Genomic DNA, 19,835 nt, shown 5'->3' on the forward strand with positions numbered 1-19,835 from the left:
GATTAAATTTAAAGACGGGATGTGATCTTTTAACATTTGACCCACAGTCGTAGAAGAGAACGCAGCATCACATGGTCAGGGGATGGGAACAATCGTGGGGCTGTGGCCAGAGGCGGGCAGACCCCACCGGCGAGGTCCCCACCCCGCCAAGGCCATCACTAGGAGAGGACCAGGGTGTGGCTCCAACATCCTGTTACATTTCGATCCCGCTGGCCAGCCTTCCTTCCTCCTCGGTACATTTTTGTGGCTCCAGTCTGCCTATTTTTAGCCAGATTCCAACAACCAGGTCCTTGAAGAATTTTTTTTTTTGAGAAGTCAACCATATTCTTTGTTTCAACGGCATACGACATTTTCCCTGATGCTTTAGAAAATAACACACAACATATGATTAAGCACACAGCAGACTAGGGTAAAACTGGGTCATGTAGCTTAAAGAAGGGACTTAAATGTACTGAAAACACATCCACAAATTATATAGGAAACAGTTTGCTACGTAAGGGCACTGCTGTTCACAGCCACAAAACCACACCAGTCTTCAAGCTCCTTCCCTCGTTAAAAACATCAGTTTGCTTTTCGATGGAGTTTTAAGTTTTGGGTGCAGTCTCTCTTCACACGTTTCCTCAGTTTCTCTTGCTCCAATTTTCTCTGATGATCCAGGAAGTTTGAGATTATAATCTGTCATGACGAAAGGTGTGTTTCCTTTGAGCCCACGCTGTTGAAGACACACTGGGCACTGAAAATGGCTCTGGCCAGCAAACAATTCAAGCCTTTTAGCTCTTCTGGGGGTGCAGGAATGAGAATGGGTAAAGCCTCTTCTTCATGTCAGTCCCTCTACAAACTCCGAACCCCAAATAGTTGCAGATTGGAGTCCGGGGTGGGCCAGCAGGATGGACTCATTGGCATATCCTCGGACTCATCAGGGATCTGGCAAAGACCAGCCCAGCTGGCATTCTCAGCGTACAGTACGTGGATACGAGGCACGGCGGCGTGAATGATCCAGAGGGCAATTGCATGGGAAGGGACCTGATAGAATGTCAGACCACGTGAGGCACAGAGAGGTTTTGGCCTTGGGGGTTGCAGCTGGCCAAGGCTACCTCACACCTGGTGCTTGGAGTTTTTCCTAAACACTAAGTCCACCTGGAAGCGCATCAGTTTCTGTCCAGTAAACACAACCAGACTCTCCTTTCTTTGTCAGCAAATTCCAGTTTCTCTGCAGATTCGGCCAGGTGGAACCTTTGTTTCTGATTTTGGATTTGCTTTTCGTGGACAGGCCATCACTGTCACCTACATAGTCAGAGAGGTCTGGCATCTGTTATCTTCAGCCCAACCTGAACTGAACAACGTGGGCCGGGAGGCAGCAATCGGCTCAGATACACAAGAAGCAGAAGTCCATCTGTCACCCGGCCCATTGCGTCACAGATAAAAAGGGACTCTGTCTTGTAGGAGCTGAACACATGCTTTATCATCTTATTGTAATTCTCATAGTTGTTTTTACAAACAGGTTTCCTAAAACATACTTTCTGTGTGTGTGTGTGTGTGTGTGTGTGTGTGTGTGTGAGTGATATCCTCTGGTGGGTCCTAGAAATGGTTCTGTAACATTAAGTAAAGAAATGCAACCTGGAGGGTAACTTCTGTCTGTCCCAGATCACATTCCAAATTAGTCAACACAGAAAGACTATTTACCAACTGGTTAATCAGGTGTCTATTCAATGTGGCCTTTCCAGCGTCCTGAGATCCATAAGCCAGAAGGAGAGGACAGAATGACAATGTCACAAGAGACCTTGACTAACTTCAGGGCTTAAACAAAGGCCGTACTCGCCCCTCCCCCTCTTTTCTCATGCCAACAGATTCAAAGGCCAAAATGCTCCGCTAATTTAGAGAGTGGGGCTCTCTTGTACAAAAATGTAAAATACACATTGATGGCTGACTATGAAGTTTACAGTGGAGGTTTTCAGATTTTCTAGCATCGCAAGGAACCCAGAGGAGAGAAATTCTTCATCAACCAACACCTGTCAACCCGGTTAAGAGGAGATCTGCGCAAAGTCCAGGCTTCCTTTTCATCCCCTTGCTTCTCTCAGGATCGAGTCTGGCGCTGCTCTCAGAGTGAGCTGCTGAGAGCGGGTGCCGGTAGAGAAGACGTCTTGGGAAGGCGGCCTTGGCTAAGGGTGCAACCGAACATCTGCACGTGGTCATAAAGGCAAGTCACATGACAGATCCCTCTAAAAGTAAAACTGCTGAAGCAGTCGCAGCGGCAGCAACGCGCAGGCCAGGTCAAGTCCCCTCTGGCGAGATGCAGCGGCATCGGGGCGGGGTCCCCATCCGGATCCTGCTGGGGACCTCGGTCCAGGCAGCCCCCGCCCCTTTCCGCCGGTCCTGCCCTGCAGCAGCCACCGCTGCAGCCTGCTTGGGCCGCACCCACCGTCACGGGGTCCTGAGCCCGAGTCGGGGCGCGAGGCTGAGGATGAGGTGGAGGACCCCCCTCATCCTCGCCGGGTCCTTGCGGGGACCCCCAGCAGCAGGGCTCCTGCTCGGGTGGCAGCAGCAAGTCTGCTGTGCTGGCCCGGAGACCTCAGACTTTTTCTGCCACGAAGAGCCGCAGTCCTGAGGTTGAGGTGGCCCAACTGGAGTGGCACTGAAGACCTAGAGGCCGCAAGGACCAGTGTTGGTATCTGGTCGATCAACCTGGTTTTGCATCCTGCCTCCGTGGCTGCCTGGCTGGGAGACCCATTTCTCAGCCTGTGTCTCCGCCACCTCCTGAAGGAGCAGAGCGGATTGTGTCCGCATTCCCACAGGGCACAGGGCACAGGGCACAGCTCTGGGCGCGGAGTGATCGCGCAGCACCTGCCACTACTTACTGTGACAGTATTATGTTGATAAATGAGTTAGTAACTATAGGAAATGCTAATGAAGTAACATATTCTTAGCACCTACTACCTGCCAGATTTGGATCCCTAAGGGCCTGGAGGTGCCAGAATTAATAATAATAATGTAATTACATGTATGCATTTTTAAAAAGCTCACAGATACAGAGGACAGATTGGTGCTTGCGGGTGCGGGGGATGGGAGAAATGGGTGAATTGTTTTTTTTTTCAGTGTAAATACATTTATTTTTAAAACTAATATACAATAACATTATTATGGGCATTTCTAGGCCCTTATTTGTCCAAGGAAATATAATTTCAGGGGTCCCACAAACCCACCCAGGACGTTACTGTATTGCACTAAGTCACATCTATCTTTAATTAATAAAAGGGAAAGAATATTATTTCATGAATTTGAGGTCACTAACATCTTTTCCTGAGAATAGTCTTAAGCTATTGTCAGTTTTTTTAAATTTATTCATTTTCGCTTAGTTTTCTCCATATGGATTAAATGAAGGCTTCAAGGGCATCCTTATTTCTTGCTGCCAGAGAATATTAATGAGGGGACAGGCAATGACATGGCTCCAGGCTGGCGGGGCCTAACTGCTCCCAGGCTGACCCTCCATCCTGGTTGCCCAGAACTGAGGAGTTTCCTGGGATGTCTGGCTAAAACTGGGACGGTCCCAGGAAACAGACCCTTGGTCACCCTGACCCCTTTCCACCCTGCTTGGACCAGAAGCTCACTCCCAGGGGAAAGACTGACTGAAGCCCAGGGAGGGGTTAAGAGTTGATTGATTTGGCTTTGCATTCTGGCTTTGGCACTAATTAGCTGTGTGACCTTGGGTAGGTCACTTAAGCTCTCTGAGCTTCGGTCTCTAGAACTGGAATGTGGCAAATATTCTAATAAGGTGTGTGAACATTTGTCTCGAAGCCTGGAACAAACAGGTCTCCTGTCACATCTGGTTGCTGGCCCCTGGTTAGAGACCCAAGAGTCCCAGAAAGGGCCCCTGTCCCCCTGGGGGTACTGAGGGAGGCAGGTGGTTAGAGATGATGCATCCCCGCCCTGGTTGGTCATACCAGATGTGCCTTGGTTGCTTGGTGCCTCTCTGGACAGGAGCCCAGGCCAGCTTGCTGACTGCTATATGGCTGGGGGCAGCTCAGGGCTGGGGGCAGCTCAGGGCTAGGGGCACACAGCAGATAGCTGATGAACACCAAATAGTTTTTGGTTAATAAACTGAGTCTAGGGCAGAAGGGGGAAACTCAGGGCCACAGGGAGCACAAGCAGAGGGTGAGGCAGCCTGGAGTGGTCAGTGGGGACTAAGGGACAGGTGGATATGGGGTTAACAGGCTCTGGAGGTGGAAAGGGTTTAGGGTTCCACGGAGATGGGTTAGTTCTGGGTTTGATACATGACCTTGAGCAAGTCCCTCTCCCTCTCAGAATGTCAGTTCCCACGTCTGCAAAATGGGAGCATTATTGTGCCTGCCTCAAAGTGTTGCTGTGAGAGTAAGATTGTGCAAGAAACCTGTAGCCTGGGCCCAGGGCCTGCTGCGCAATGTCCCACAGAGGGCTTCCCAACTCCAGGTCTCTCTCTCTCTCTCTCTCTCTCTCTCACACACACACACACACACACGATCTTCCAGGTCCCGGTAGCCTGTTGGAGTCCTTCATCCACATAGGGCTTCAGTATGTATCACAACAAATTTGGGTGCACACTAAATCCTTGCCACACCATGGGACTCTGTCCCACAGAAACATTCACACAGGCACCAACCATGCTCCTTTGGGGTCCGCTGTCCCCACCAGTCACCCCGGACCTGGACCCCGGCAGTCACCACGACTGAGGCTGATTAACAAAAACACAACATCAAATGCCTTTACTTCTGAAGTCTCCCCTTTAAGGGGAGGCAAGGAAGTAGAAACAGGAAAGGGGATTTAATTTTAAAAACTGTATAATTAACCAAACACTGATCGCAGGCCCTCTCTGCATGCCTTGGGCCCAGTCCTGGCCAGCTGCATCCCCACAACAGCCCCACCTTACCTCGGGGACCGAGGTGGCACCAGGTGGGGGTCAGGGGAGGCCAGCGGGCCCCTGCCTGGCCCCTCCTCATCAGGTGAGCAGGCAGGGTGGGCCACTGGGTGGGCAGGATGTTACCACTGCAGAAAGTCTCGAATGAGCTTCCAGAGCTTGGTGATCCAAAGGTTGACGCCTAGGTCCATCAGGTACTGGATCTCGGGCGTGAGCATGCGACGACAGAGCTGTGCATGTCGCTGCCCAATGCTCTTCTTGAGGTTGTAGCCCAGGATGGACTTGGCGCCCAGCGGCTGCCAGGGCTGCATGGCTGAGTCCTGGATGGCGGTGGCATCCACAGCGTGGCCCCCGTCAATGCAGATGCGCCGCATGCGCTCATTGGCACGTCGCAGGGCGGCCACCTCTCGGGCCATGCGCTCCCGCCCGAACGCTTCCACCTTTCGCCAGAAGCTGGCGTTGAAGTGGCGGTAGAGGCGGGCATCCAGCACGTTCCAGGCCGTGGCACGCCGGTACAGCTCACCTGACAGGCGGGGCACGGCCGAGGCGCGGCGGGCGTTGAGCTTGAAGTAGAGCACGTCCTCCAGCTCCCAGCACAGCAGGTCCTTGAGTAGCACCAGGGACTCGTCAAAGTACTCCTGCAGGAGCACCAGGTGGAAGCGGCGCTCCACCTCCAGGATGTGCTCCTGCACCTGTGGGCTGCGGGGGTCCAGGTCGCTGTCGTAGCCCAGGTCAAAGAAGAGCAGGTTGCGGAGGTAGTGGGCGTTGTAGCCGTTGGGGTCGTAGTAGCGGTCGGGGTCCTGCAGGAACTCGGCCAGCTTGTCTCGGCCCGAGAGCTTCCAGGTAAAGGGCACCACGGAGCCGAAGTAGTGGAAGGAGGACTCGAAGAGGCGGGCGGGGTCACGCAGCACGGTGATGAAGGTGGCGTTGGGCGGCACCAGGCCCCGGACCTCCTCATAGTGGAAGCGCATGTGGTTGCAGATGATATTGAAGCAAGCGCCCGGCCGGTAGTCCTGCACCAGGGTGCGGGCGAAGAAGGCGGGGTAGTCGAAGTCGTTGCGGCCGTTGGGGAAGGCGAACTTGAGCCCGTGCTTCTGGCCGAAGCGGAACAGGATGTTGAGCAGCGTGCTACTGGCGGTCTTGTGTGTCTTCATGAACACGATGTCCCGCCGTGGCTGGCACCCTCCAGAGGAGCCATTAGCAGCGGTGGCCGGCTCTGGCTCACCCGGGGCTGGGGAGCAGGACGCTACACCTTCCGGGGTCCTGCGGGGCACAGAGTGGCGGGGAGAGCCTCAGGGGCTGTGGGCCCAGGTGTCAGAGCCTCGGTACCTGGCCTCCAGACCGCGGGTTTGTTGGGGACAGCGGGGTGGGGGGGGGGCGGGGGGGGCGGTGTAGGACGGGACGGGGGCCAGACAGGCCTTCGTCCAGGCTGCCATGCCCGGGCCAGGCGTTTGGCCTCTCCGGCCTCACGTTCCTCATCTGTGAAACGAGGAACACAGCATATTCTACTCGTGGGGTTGGTGTGAGGTCAGAGTGAGCCGTCATGCTAGTTCTGGTCTCACTGGTGGCCACCGCGTCCTTGTACCTTTATCAGGAATTGTCATTAGGTTGAACCACAGGACATTTTGTAGGACAAAAATGGTCAATTTTTGACCAGAAATGGTCAGTTATCAGTCATTTCCTCTAGTTCAACTTAATGCCACCTAACCAAAGGCACGGGCCATGCCAGCCCTGGGCTGTGTGGCCCCGTGGGGAGGTGGGATGGCCCCCTGGTTAGGAGCCAGGCTTGGAGGCCAACGGACTCCAGTTTGAACCGAGGCCCCGTGCCGGCCGAGTGCTCTTGGACAAGCCACCCCACCTCCCATCCCCGATGGAGCCTCAGCTGATGCCAGTGTAAGCCCTGCACACAGACGGTGCTATCTGCTTCTCATGCCGCATAGGGCAGGCGCTGTTATTACACCCACTTCACAGATGAGGACACTGAGTCCCGGGGTACACAGTGAGTTCTGTCCTCAGTAGAATTTCTGCCCAGCATAGCACAGTGCAGGGTGTCCCCTCACCCCCACCCGCACCCCTTGGTCACCCAGGAGGGCCACTCACGCAGAGGGCAGGCCAGCGTGCAGCGGGGGCACCGCATACGAGTACAGCAGCAGCAGGAAGCTGGTGAAGAGTGCTCCCAGCACCAGCCCCTTGGCCATGGACTCCCAGCGTTTCCTCTGAGGCAGCGGCATCTCAGACACCTGCAGGGAGCACGGAGCAGAGCCAGCATCAGAAGGCAGGCCCCAAGGAGAGCCCACCACTGCCCCAGGCCCGGCAGGGCTGAGGGGCAGCCTTTGATATTGGGCCTCCGCCAGCTCTGTGGCCCCCAGCAGGGTCCAGGCAGAGAGATAAGCATGGGGAGAGACGGTGACAGGGCTGCACACAGAGATGGGAAGGCGGACACAGGGCAAAGCTGGAGAGTAGGGCAGGGCCAAGCTTCTACTGCCTGGTCCGGTGTTAATCTTTTTTTTAAAAAAAGATTTTATTTATTTATCTTTAAGGGGGAAGGGAAGGAGAGAGGGATAGAAATATCAATGTATGGTTGCCTCTCGTGCATCCCCTGCTGGGAACTGGCCTGCAACCCAGGCATGTGCCCTGACTGGGGATTGAACTGCGATCCCTTGGTTCGCAGGCCCGAGTTCAAGCCACTGAGCTACACCAGCCAGAGCCCGATGTTAATCCTTAAGCTGAGTGGGGAGCGGGTACATGGGTGTTCATCAGTTTACTTTTTACATCATTTTTGGCTTCATTGAAATCGCTCACTAAGGAGGAAAAGAAGACCCTCTCCCACTGCCTGTCCCCCCAGGCCGGGGTCCAGGGCTGTCTACAGAGAGGGGGAGAGGTTATGAACCCCGCACCTCACAAATCCCAGCCATTCCCACCACCCGCCCCTGTGCTGCCCTTCCCAGCTGCCCTGCGAGGAGCCTCAGCTCCTGGACCCTTCACTGTCCCCTGGGTCTGTAGGGGAGGCAGGAAGAAAAACCAAGGCTCTGAGGGAGGGAGGAGAAGAAGGCTCAGGCCAAACAGCCAGCCAGGCCTCTGCCCACACACCACCTCCTCTCCAATCGCCAGCAGGCAGGGTTGCCCAGGTAAATTTGAATTTCAGATAAACAACAAAATTGACTTTAGTATAAGTCTGTCCTAAATATTGCACTGAAAATTATTCAGTGTTTATCTACAAACCTAATTTAACTGGGTGTCCTGGTGTTTTGTTTGGCGTTGGTTCTGGGGTGGGGTGGCAACCCTATCAGCAGGGGACTGAGGTATGAGCTGCAATGGGTCCGGGAAAGAGCTGGGGCTCGGGGGGCCTTCCCACCTCCCCTTGGCTGCAAGGCTAAGGCACAGAGGTTTCCACTCCTGGTCTGGCACGGGTGGCACGGGGCCCTGGGCCCCTGAGGCCACAAGAGGTCACGGGTGCTGGCCCATAACTACACGCATTGGCAGGTCACCGCTGTCCCTGAGGGCAGAGGCCAAATAACCTGCCTGGCAGAGAACCCCACATACTTCTTCCTGGAAAAGTCACTCAAGAGACCCACAGACCCTTCCCAGAAAAGGGGCCCTCAGGCCCACCCCACCAGCCACAGGGGGCCCGGGGTCCTCTGCTCATCATCCAGAAATTTCTCCGCACAGGAAAGGACACAAAGAAGCGATCAGCAGAGGGAGGATCTATACAAGAGGGAACCTGGCCTCCTCGTGACAAGGGCACATTTCTGTTCACTCAGACGGGCCCTCGGGGTGGACAAGAGCGTGGGAGAGCTTCTGGAGGGTGCTCTGTCAGGGAGGAAACCACAGGCTCTCCGAAAAAAGTCCCACGTACAAGGGTGTTCATGGCCACTTGGTCAGAAAAACACAGAAGTTGGAAATAACCTTAGCTTCCACCAGCAGGGGCCACGACACAAACGACGACCCATTTCCAAAAGGAGTCATGTGTCCCCATTTAGAAGAACAAGGCAGAGCTAGAGGCCTGGCTCAAAATCCCACCGTGAGTTCCAGAGCACGGAGCCCACAAATCCTCATACGTGTGTGAGAAAGCACACAGGGAGCCCCGACAGAAACAACGGGGGCAGCATTTTACATTTTAACAGTGGCACCCTCTTCAAAGCTGGGGGACGGGTACACGTGGAAACGTTTTTCTCTATGTTTTGCATTTCTGCAGTGGGGGCATTTTTTTTAAAGGGGCATGTATGACCTTCTTGATCAGAAAGATAATCAGATATGTTTAATATATTTAAATAATAGACCAGGAAGCTTGCGAGGTGGGGTAAGCCGCCTGGGATGGTCTGGTAACAGAGGGGCCCCGGGAAGGAGAGGCGCTGGCCTCAGGCGCTGGCCTCAGGCTCTGGAAGCCCCGGCCCCCGGGTCTCAATCACAGCCTCCATTTTCACCTGCAAAATGTGGAGCTGGTTTTCACTGGCTCTGCCTGAGACGGGGCACTGAGACGGGGCAGGCAGAGTGGCTAATACAAAGTAACTAAACACAGAGAGGGCTGGGTTAGCTGCTTCCCTCCTCAGCGCCCACCCGGGGACGTCTGGGTCTGTCTTGGTCACCCTGAGGGGCCTACAGGAACGAGGGGTGGCTGCAATACCCCTCCCCCAACACTCCCAAGTTCATATCTGCACCACGCCTCAGGTGCCCCCACAGGCCCACTGGGCAGAGCCCTTGGTCAGGCCACAGCCTCCCTCAGACGCAGGCTCAAGCCCTGAGCGGGACATTGAGTCTCAGCTTCTCTGACTTTAACATGGGGAGGGCTTAGGATTCCTGCCCTCAGAAAATCCCCAGACCCCCTGCCTCCCACCACCTGAGTAGCACCACTTACCAGGGTACTTTCTGGAACTCTTGGAAGCTGAAGGCAGAAGCAATGGGGCAAAAGCCAGGCAGTAGGGGGCAGACTAGCCTCCCAGAGCCATCAATCAGGCTCTGTCTGGCCCCGCCCAGGATGTTCCCCAGCCTCCATCACTGCCTCACTCAATCACTAGTTCATTCTCCCACTTGGGCTTCCTCAGACCATGCCGGGCCCCTGAGCCCTGGGCCACCGCACCTCCTGGTGTCACTTTTGAGCCCCTAGTGTGAGCCGGGTGCTGGGCAGGGGCTTCTCCAGAGCATTTCACTGACTCCACTCAGCTATCCTAGGAGGCAGACCTCATTGTCACCCCCATTTTACAGATGAGGAAACCGAGGCTCCAGGAGGGGATGAGACTTGCTCAGGTCACTCAAGGCAGGGTTCAGGGCTGGAATTCAAACCCAGGTCTGCCGGCCTCCAATGCGTAGCCTCCGGTGTTGTGCACGGCAGCCCCTGCCTAACGTGTCCCAGGCCCAGCCCCAGGCCCGGGGAAGAGGGTGTGTGCAGCAGGAAGTTCCGCCACAGAAGGCTGAGGTGTGGCTGTGGACCTCTGTCCCAGCAGCGCAGCAGGGTCTGGCCTCTGCGGGCTGGGCCAGGGCAGCCAGGATGAAGGGTGAGGAAGTCTACAGGGCCCTGGTGGCTGGTCCCTGCTGTCTCAGCAGCACAAGACATCCAAGGTTGGTGGTTCCCTTCCTGCCTGGCCTCTGTGAACTTGGGCACATGGCTCACCCTCTCTGATCCTCGGTCTCCTGTGTACAATGAACACACAACAGCAAGGTCAGGGCAGACAGTGCCCTTAGTGACCACAGGCAGAGCCCTGGGTAAACTGAGGCCCAGAGGTGGGCTGGCTGGCAGCCAGGAGCCTGGCTGGTGGGAAAATAGTTATGAGGCTATTAGATTTCAATGAGAGAATTCATGTACACAGGCGGAGATCAATACATATTAATGATTATTATCACTATTGACCAGGGCTCCGCGGCAGGCAAGCCTGATGGTGATTCAGGGCCGAGCTCTCTGAGCCTGGCACCTGGTGAATGTTTGGTAAATGAACCCTCACGACCCTCAGGGCAGAACGTGGCCAGGGGTGATAACATACATGTGAGAGCCACATGTGTCCGTCATACGTGTGAAAGGCACACAGAGCCAGCACTTTGGGGCCAGGGTCCTGGGTTTGAATCCCAGCTCTATCGTTTCCTTGCTGTCTGCCTTAGGCAGGTCTGTGCCTTCATTCTTCCTCCAAAATGATGGTGCAAACTCTCCCTTCATCCCAGGGCGGCGTGCAGGCCCTCAGCCTCCCACAAGGAAAGCGACCGGCACAGGGCTGGCACAGAGCAGACACTCACTGAGCCTGGGCTGCTGCCATTGTTGTCATCATCCCTATTATCACCCTCCCAGGGTCCCAGTCACAGCCCTCTGAGGTAGATGCCCACTTACCCACGATGGGGGATTACAGGCCACTGACAGCCCCAGGTCTAAAGCCACGGGATCCTGAGGACAATCTATGTGGCCTGAGCCTCAGAGCCTCCGGTCTGGAAGGCAGTGCAGCAGGAAGGCTGAGGCTCAGAGAGGGCAGGGCCACCCTCAAGGTCATACAGCACAGAAGCAGCAGAGGCAGGATTAGAACATGGGTCTCCTTCTTTCTCTGCCTACAGTGGTGACAGTCCCAGGGCAGACGGTGCCCCTCCCCTAGTCCATCCCATCTATTCCTGCCCTTCTGGGTTACTCCAGCCCTCCGTCCATGCCCATGGCCGGCCTCAGGCAGGTCCAGCAATCATCCTCCAGTTTGACCGGACCAGCACCTTCCAGGGAATGAAGGAGAAATCAGACTCTTCCCCTGCGGCGTGCACACAGGCAAATGAAGCCAGGATGGCAAACCTCCTGTTGGGGAGCATCACCACCAGGCAGCGCCTGGCCCCAGGGTGTCCTGCTTTCCCAGGGACCTCCGTGCAGGGGCAGAGGGAGATGTGCTTACCTCGGCTCTTGACTGGCTACCCCTTTCTTCTCCCTGCCTGAGCAGCCACATCTGACTCCCAGGCTGCCTCTGCGGTCACTGGGAAACGGGAACGCTCCAATGACACCCAGTAGTGTGTCGGCTGGCTCCCTCCCACTCCAGGGGTGTGAATATTCATGAGTTTCCTCCCTGGGGACAGCAGGTGGCATGTCCCTGCACCCTGCAGGTATACCCTCTGCCCCCTGGGTGGCCCCTGACCTTCTCTGGACCTCAGCAGCTGGGCAGCTCCTTCATCCAAGGGCTCACTCAGCAAGGTCCCTGGTGTCCTTGGGCCAAGGACACAAGCAGCCGCAGAGCCCTGCAGAGAGCCCAGGACAGGCTCAAAGGCCTCAGGAGCGACAAGGAGGCCACTGAGGTGGGAAGGCAAATTGCTCCTTGAACTACAGCTCGTTTAACCCTGCCCTGTGCATCCAGCACCTCTGTTAGCCCACTCCCCAGGTGAAGAAACCAAGGCTCAGAGAGGTGAGCTCACCTGTCCAAGGTCACACAGTTAGCAGAGGGCAGACAGCCAGAGTCCAAACACGGACTTGCCAAACTCCAGGGCTCAGAGTTGCCAAGGCACGACCAGAGAAAGGCATGTCTAAACTCTGGGGGAGCCCAGTTATAGAGCAAATCACCCCGGAAGGCCTCCTTGGGGGGTGCTCTTGACCAGGGCTGGGAGGATGGGCCCGATGACATTTCACCTCTATGAGCTCCAAGTCCTTTGTCAAAGAGGTGCCAGTACAAAACCCGGCCTGTCCCTCCTCCACCCGTGTGAGGGATGGTGGCACAGGTCGCCCTCGATGAACCTGGAGGGATTCGGGCCAATCAGGGATGCTAATGATCCCTCCTAAGGTTTCAACAGGAAGAGGCAGTTTTAGGGGGCCTGGCCCTAGATGAGAGAGGATACCTCTGGCTCAGCGAAGGCGCTGAAACCTCTCCAATCCCTCTCTTAGCTGGGTTTAGGTCTGTTCTTTCTCAGCTGTGCGCCCAGACAAAAGGTGCTCAGGAAAGCCCCCTGCATCCTCCTGTCAGCAATGACACCCACAGTCCCCAGCATGGCCCAGGCGCAGGGCTGTAGGTACCTGAGCGTCAGCATTAATTAATAATAATCATTACCCCACACTGAGCACTTTAATAGGTTGAGCCGCTGCCAGCCCCTCCCAGGGAGCAGCAGGCATCTTTGCTATGATCTCTCTTCCCCCAAAGCCCCGCCCAGCCTGGGAGCAGCCCCCCACCCTCAAGCACTCATGAAATACCAGAGCTTACAAGACCGAGAGGAAGGCCCAGAGTCCGGATCTGACTGCTGGACTGGGACCAGGCACAGGCAGATGTTTCCTTTTTTCTGGGCTTAGCGAGCATGAAGGCAAATGTGTGGGATGAGTCTGGGCAGAACTGGCATCAAATAGCCAGGATGGTGGTTTGTGGACATGGATTGCGGACCAGAGTCCAGTCCCATGCTCAGGACTTTTCGTGCATCACACACTCCCATAATCCTCTCAAGAAGTCCCCGTTATCACCCCCACTTTACAGAGAAGGGAGCTGAGGCTTGGGGGTGGGGGAGTGATAAGCCCAGCGTCACACGGGGTTAACAACCTCATCCAGGTGGGAGTGGAGCTCAAGCTCTTGGACAGAAGGCAAGCTCATGGGTGAGGTTAAAAAGCCACGTGAAGCAAAGCTTTCCAGAGCAGGGAGCAGTTAGAGCAGAACCTGCAACCTAGCCCCACCAGGGAGGGCTCTTCCCGCATGACATCATCTCTAGCTGGTTTTTGTTGTTTATTTTTCAAAATTTATTTATTTTTAGAGAGAGGGGAAGGGAGGGAGAAAGAGGGGAAGTGAAACATCCATGTATGGTTGCCTCTTGTGCGCCCCCTACTGGGGACCTGGCCTGCATCCCAGGCATGTGCCCTGACTAAGAATCGAACCAGTGACGCTTTGGTTCAAAGGCTGGCACTCAATCCACTGAGCTACACCAGCCAGGGCTGGTTCTTAATTATAACAACAGTCCACGCTCATTGCAAAAAAAAAAATTCAGACAATTACAAAAAAATGTAAAGTCGACAATGAAAAGAGCTCCATCCCAGGCATTTTGTTTCTGTCTATATATGATACATGCATATAGATGATCGCAGGGTTCTCTTTTGGGAAGCTAATTTTGTTTTTAAGTTGCTTTTTCCCACATATCAATAGATTGTGGACACCGTTTTGTGACCACAGTGAGTTTTAAGTCGATCGGTTCCACAGGTATTTGCTGAGCACCCTCACTGTGCCCAGCACTGGGGCTCACGATGCCAGGTACACAGAGCTGGGGCTCACAGAGAAGAGCAGATACCTGCGGGTGCTGTGATGGAGGACACTTCGGTGAGGCCGTGGGAGCACAGACTGAACACTTGACTCAGTCTGGAAGGTGGGAGGAACAGGCTCAGGGAGGCTTCCTGGGGTGGGAGTCTCCAGGGGCAGAATCTGCTGTATGTTTTCCAATTTCCAAAGGCAGTCCATTCCCTTTTTCCCCTGGGTGCATGGCTAAAGTATGTATGTTTCCCATCCTCCCTTGCAGTTCAGTGTCCTCACGTGACTGAATTCTGGCCGATGGACTGAGAGCATAACGACAGCTGATGGGTTAAGTGGGCAGAACTTCTAGGGTCTTCTCCCTCCACTGGATGAATGGGGATGGTGTCTAAGGACCTGGAAGTGGGAGGGGCTATAAGATGGGAGGAGCCTGCGTCTCCACATCACTGCTCGCCAAACACGGGATTGGATTTTATAAAAATGACAAGTAAACTGACATTGTGTTAAGCCTTTCAAACTTGGGGCTTATCTGTTACAGCAGCTGGCATTAACTATGCACCTGTTACCCTAAAATGAGCCAGACAGGAGACAAAGCATGTGTGAAGGCCCAGGGCAACTGAGAACCTAATGAATGCTTAGCCTGGCTGGAGAGTCCAGTATATGTGCATGTCAGAGGTTGTGGGGCAGGCAGGGAAGACTAGAAGCACAGCTAGAAAGGGGGCAGGGGCAGGGAGGACATGCAGGGCCTTGGGAAGCACGCTAAGGAATCTGGCCATGGGCAATGTGAGGCCCTGGGAGCATCTTCAACAGAGGAGTGAGGAGGTAAGATTCCCATCAGGCTGCTAGACAGAAAATTAACTATAGAGGTGGAGGAGAAGGAATGGGAGAAGCAGGCAGGCCTTGACAATGGCCGTTCTGGCTGTCTAGGTATGAAATCACCAGAACCAACAATAAGGCTGGGAGTGGACTGGAACCACAGCATGGGAGGGAAGAATCCCTGCTGGGGTCACTGGCTGGGGGTGGAGCTAGTCCCTGAATGGGGGACACTAAGAAAGGAGCAGGTTTAGCATGGGGTTGAGTGGGCAACGTCAATTTTAGTTCAGGACATGCTGAGTCTTGACAATGCGTGAGATGCTTACAGACTGTGCAAAGAGCAGTGGATCCCCTGCCGGGAGCTCAAGAGGAAGATCTCAGGGGACAGAGACTGGGGACCACGGGCACAGAGTGGGCGCTGAGGTGAGAGGAGCAGATGGAGTCACCAGGCAAAGCCTGAGGGAGCAGGGGAGGTCTTCAGGCTGCTTTCTGTCCCTCCCCCTGGGAGATACAGATAAAAGGCCCCCAAAGCCACTGGCTGCGGAGCATCCTGTGGAACCACTGTCCCCGTGAGTCTTTCCGCACTGTTTGCACAGGAACAGGGCTCTGGCAGACAAAGTGGCGGGATGAGTGTCCTGGGGCTGCATCCTGGGGAGACACTCCTGGGGACACTGGAGGAGGCTTTAAGAGCGGAGCAAGTAGACGTATTTGACAACAACTGTTATAGTCCTAAAAGTGTCCACCCTCAGACCCAGCAACTCCGCCCGTGGGAATTTGTTCCAAGAAGATAACCTTGCATAAGATCTCAGATGGAGCATAAAGATGTTCATTGCAGTGTTATTTAGAACAGGCAAAATTAGAAAGCAACTAAATGGGCAACAATAGAAAATAGTTAGAAATATTAAGTGACATTCACCCCATGGTCTAATATGTGCTCGTTAAAATGATATGTTCACACTATATAATAAAATGAAATATATATACACATATATGTGTACACACATACCCACACATGTAATTTAGTTTTACAGACAGCCTGTGTTAGTTGGGGGAAAAGGTAAAACAAAAAATTAGGATATTTCCATTTTGAAAAACTACATCCTGGCTGTAGGAGGAAGGGGATGTGGCTGGTTTGAACCATGCTGTGCTGTGTGACCATGGCAGGTATGCTGCCCTCTCTGAACTTTAGTGTCCTCAAATGGGGAAGAGGCAGCAGGGCCCGGGACAGAGAGGAGGCTGGGAAATGTGGGCTGCACAGGTGAAGGTTCAGATAGGAGAGGCTGGCCTTCTGACCAGGAGCACTTGGGGCAGAGACTTGCAAGGATCCAGAAGCTTCCTCACTCTGAGAGCCTCTGGAACGAGTTGCTGGAGTAACGAGGGGAGGATCGCCCCAAGGGGTGCTTCAGCTGGACCCCAACTTGCTGGCTCCCAGGACCATGTCCGAACTGTCATCCCCAGCTGCTCCTACCGCCCCCTTGGTGCGGGGAATGGCTGCCAGCTGGGTCCCAGGCCTGACTATGAAGAGGCCAATGTTCTCTGATGATTCAGAAAGCTATTTTTGATCTTGCAGGGTCACCTGTCTCTACCTTTTCAAATGGCAACCATGTCTGTGTGGGGGTGCCTGTAGGGATACAGGCCCTCCCAGTGTCACCTGCTAGCTCATGTGGCAGGTGAGAAAACAGGCTCAGGAACGTGTGGAGGGGCTAGACGTCAAAGCCAGAAGGAGAAGCAGGCTTGTAGCTCTTCCTGCTCCACTGCCTTGTCTGGGCACATTCACGACCTCTCCCGATGGCGCACTGTCACCTCAGAGCAGCTCTAATGTAGTGACAAACATAGTTTAACTAAAAAGTCAGTCACTTCGTTATTGGCTCCAAAATTACTGAGAACCCTGGAGGTGAGTATGGGGGAGCTGGTAATACCATTCTCCGTGCCTTCTAGCATGACTGAAATGTTATTTAAAGGAATGTCACGCACTTGTTTGCATAAAAACAGGAAACAATACAAAAGGTTTTCAAAGGTGCTGGGCACTTGCTATGCACAATGCCCTGAATCCACCTACCTGCCTCTCTGCTCCTGCAGAGGCCGAGGTGCCCTGGCTATACAATCCTGGCTCCACCACTCCCCAGCTGGGCCAACTCGGGCAAGTGACTTCCCCTCTCTGAGCCTGTTTCCTAAAAAATGGGGGTCCTGCCACCCTCTCAGGGACTTGCTGTGAGGACCAAATGGGACGAGGCACACACAGCCCTTTGTACACACCTCGGAGCATTGTCATCACCCCCTAGACGCTCTTAGCAGGAGAAGCAGGACCTGCCAATGCAGACTCCTGAAGGCCACCCTCCCCATCAAGGGCACCCATATTCCCAGGCTCCAGACCCAAGATCCCTAAGATTTTGTAACTGAGGAAATTGAGGCACAGATAGGGAAGGACTCACCTAAGGTCACATGGCAAGTCAGGACACCTCTGGGACCAGGTGTGGGGGTGCCCAACCACACCTCACCTTTGCCCTGGAACCAGCAGGAGGAAAAGAAGGTATCGTTTGGGATCCCACTACCTCCCATCACGTCTCACCTGGCGATTTCACCAGCCCCCTGCCCACCTCTGCTCTGTCCAGTCCTTCCCATATGAATGAAGCAGGACAGGGCTCCTAAAAGGGTTTGTCTCTATTCCTCACCTAGTCAAAGCAAAGCAAGAAAACCTTCGAGAGCCTGCTGCCATGCGTCCCACCACCTGTCCATCATTCTCCCAGTTAATCGCCTCTCTCACTAGGGTGGCACACGCAGCCCCTCAGACCCCAGAGAGAGGAAGGGACGAAGGAGACACACTCCTCCCTTGCTGGGTGACATGAGGGCCTTGGACCCAAGCTCTCAAACATCAGACCCATGCCCATCAGGCAAGGGGATGAGTGGGAGGCAGGCAGGCTTCTTCGTCCACAGGGAGCCTCTTTCAGGCAGGGATCTGCCTGAGAGAGAAGCCAGGCCCCAAAGCTGCCCCAGGTGGCAGCTGGGGACAGGCTTCTGTTGTCTCTGCTCCCCGCGTAGCAGCCTGCTCAAGTGTCAGGCAGAGCCGGGAGCTGGGGAGGCAAGGGGGGTGGGATCCTGAGCCAGGAGTTCAGGGAGGCCCAGGCAGCTCCAAGAGGCTAGGACCCCAGAGGGACTCGGAAGTCTTGAGCAGGGCTGGGGTCCTGAGATACAGGCTGGGGCAAGACTCCTGTGACTTACAGCCACCTTTGAACTATGTGACCTTGGGCAAGTCCTTGAACCTCCCTGAGCCTCAGTTTCCCCTCAGGATAATGGGGACAGCAGTGATGTCTCCTTTGCAGGGCAAGGCATAGTGTGGCAGCACGGGGCTGCTCTGGCCCAGGCTTGCCCTCAGCCTTACCCTTCTGGGCCTCAGATCACCCCTTGGTAAGGGGAGAGATTGTATTCTCCCAACTGGGCAGTCCTGAAGATTTCCATGGCACCTGTCACCTCGGCAACCCAGGCGATCAGGTGTCAGGCCCGTCACCTCCCTCCCTCCCACTGGTGTGGGTCACTGCAGCCAGATGTGCATGTATCACCTCCCATTCTGGGCACGTAAGGAGAGGAGAGGGTCCCCATTGGGAAGAAGCCACAGTCTTGCTCTGTGCTGTGACCAAGGTGCTGTCTTGGTACCAGGCTGGTCCTCCTTCCTGGGCACTTGTCCAGAAAACAGGGAAACTATCGAATTTTCTAGGGGACCAGGTTTGTCCAATTCCCACCAAGCCTCTCCTTGGTGGCCTTGGCCACTCTGCTACAGGCCAGGCCCTTCCCCTAACAGAGGGGATCAATCCCTTACCCGGGCCCCCAACCCCTGTTCTGACAGACCCCCTCCTTCTGGGAGAGGCCTGGTGGGAAGAGGGGAGATTCCTGCCCCTCCTCCTCCAGAGAACAGGCTGGTGTGTCCAAGATTAATTATTAATGGACTTACAGTTCCAGCCCAGCTCCACCCATCCCACGTCCAGAGACTGGGAAAACCCTGGAAATGGGGACCCAGGGGAAGAAACGAAAGGCAGGATGAGAACCAGCCTGCGCCACCCTGGCCCAGCCTGCCCACTGGCCGCGTCAGCAGGCAGGGCACCCGGGCCCTGGAGCCGCGGTCCCACTCCACATCACCGAGGTCTGAGTCTGGGCGGGTGCGCCGTCCTGGTTGGGAGGTTGGCGTGGTGTGCGTGGGGACCCAAGGGGGTAGACTGAGATGGGGTGCCAGCTGGCAGTGGGTGCTGGGACCCCAGGACGTACCTTGTCCCCGTTCTCCTCGGGCTTGGCGTGATGGTTCGGCCCGGGCTGCGCCGCCCGGGCGCTTACTAGGCGGCGGGGCGTACCCGCCGGAGCCTCCTGCTCCGCGGGGCCTGGGCCATGCTCCCGCCCCGCCCCCGACGCCGCTGCCCGGGCTCCGGCCAGGTGCGGCCGTCAGCCTCGCCCAGCCCCCTGCACCACGGCCAATGGGCACCCCGGACCCCGGTCCCCTCCCGACCCTTCCACGCGCGCCCAGGATGCACAGAAGCGGCATTCAGGGCGTCCGAGACAGCATCGCGCCCCCGCCAGAGGCCCAACAAGGCTCATTTGTCTCAGACGCGCCAACGGGGCCATTGTCCCGCCACCAGACCCTGAGGCTCAGCTGAGCTCCCAGGCTCTGAGGGGATTCGAGGGTGCCTGGGAAACGGGGTGGCGTGGTGGTGGTGAGGCCTGCCCTGCTCTGGGAAGAAGGCGGCGGCTAGATGAGGGGATTCAGTGGAAGGCTTGGTCCCCTGTTCATCAGTGCAGGCTGGGGACACACTTTTTGACTTCTGAAATACAGATGAAGAGGTGGGGGTGGTGCCAGAATTTCTGAGGGTAGCTCAGGCAAGGGACCCATCTCCACTGGCCAGCCTGTGGAGGTCTCAGCTGACCCCACCTCTCCAGGGCACCCATCAGGGCTGAGCACAGTGCCATCAGCACGCAGGTGCCCCCCATCCAGG

The 19,835-nt window shown here is 55.5% G+C and overlaps 1 protein-coding gene and 1 pseudogene across 3 annotated transcripts; both read right to left on the reverse strand.

The window, feature by feature from the left end:
- Nucleotides 1–268: 268 nt before the first annotated feature.
- On the reverse strand, nt 269–2,363 carry LOC118991290 (polynucleotide 5'-hydroxyl-kinase NOL9-like; annotated as a pseudogene).
- A 2,368-nt stretch (nt 2,364–4,731) lies between these two features.
- Nucleotides 4,732–19,237, reverse strand: GAL3ST1 (galactose-3-O-sulfotransferase 1). 3 transcript variants are annotated; one of them, XM_037052514.1, is made up of 4 exons: nt 19,117–19,205; nt 17,292–17,364; nt 6,989–7,128; nt 4,732–6,151 (listed from the first exon to the last, which is right to left on the reverse strand). In XM_037052514.1, exons 3-4 carry the CDS (start codon nt 7,117–7,119, stop codon nt 5,011–5,013), a joined length of 1,272 nt encoding a protein of 423 aa, XP_036908409.1. In that variant the 5' UTR covers nt 7,120–7,128; nt 17,292–17,364; nt 19,117–19,205; the 3' UTR covers nt 4,732–5,010. The 3 variants fall into 3 exon arrangements, with proteins under 3 accessions (XP_036908409.1, XP_036908410.1, XP_036908408.1); XM_037052515.1 differs by lacking the exon at nt 17,292–17,364 and having other exon boundaries at nt 19,117–19,237; XM_037052513.1 differs by lacking the exons at nt 17,292–17,364; nt 19,117–19,205 and adding an exon at nt 11,740–11,813.
- Between the last annotated feature and the right edge of the window lie 598 nt (nt 19,238–19,835).

Source organism: Sturnira hondurensis, unplaced genomic scaffold (genome assembly GCF_014824575.4).
Source record: "Sturnira hondurensis isolate 20B ecotype Veracruz unplaced genomic scaffold, ASM1482457v3 Scaffold0007406, whole genome shotgun sequence".
Lineage (NCBI taxonomy): Eukaryota > Metazoa > Chordata > Mammalia > Chiroptera > Phyllostomidae > Sturnira > Sturnira hondurensis.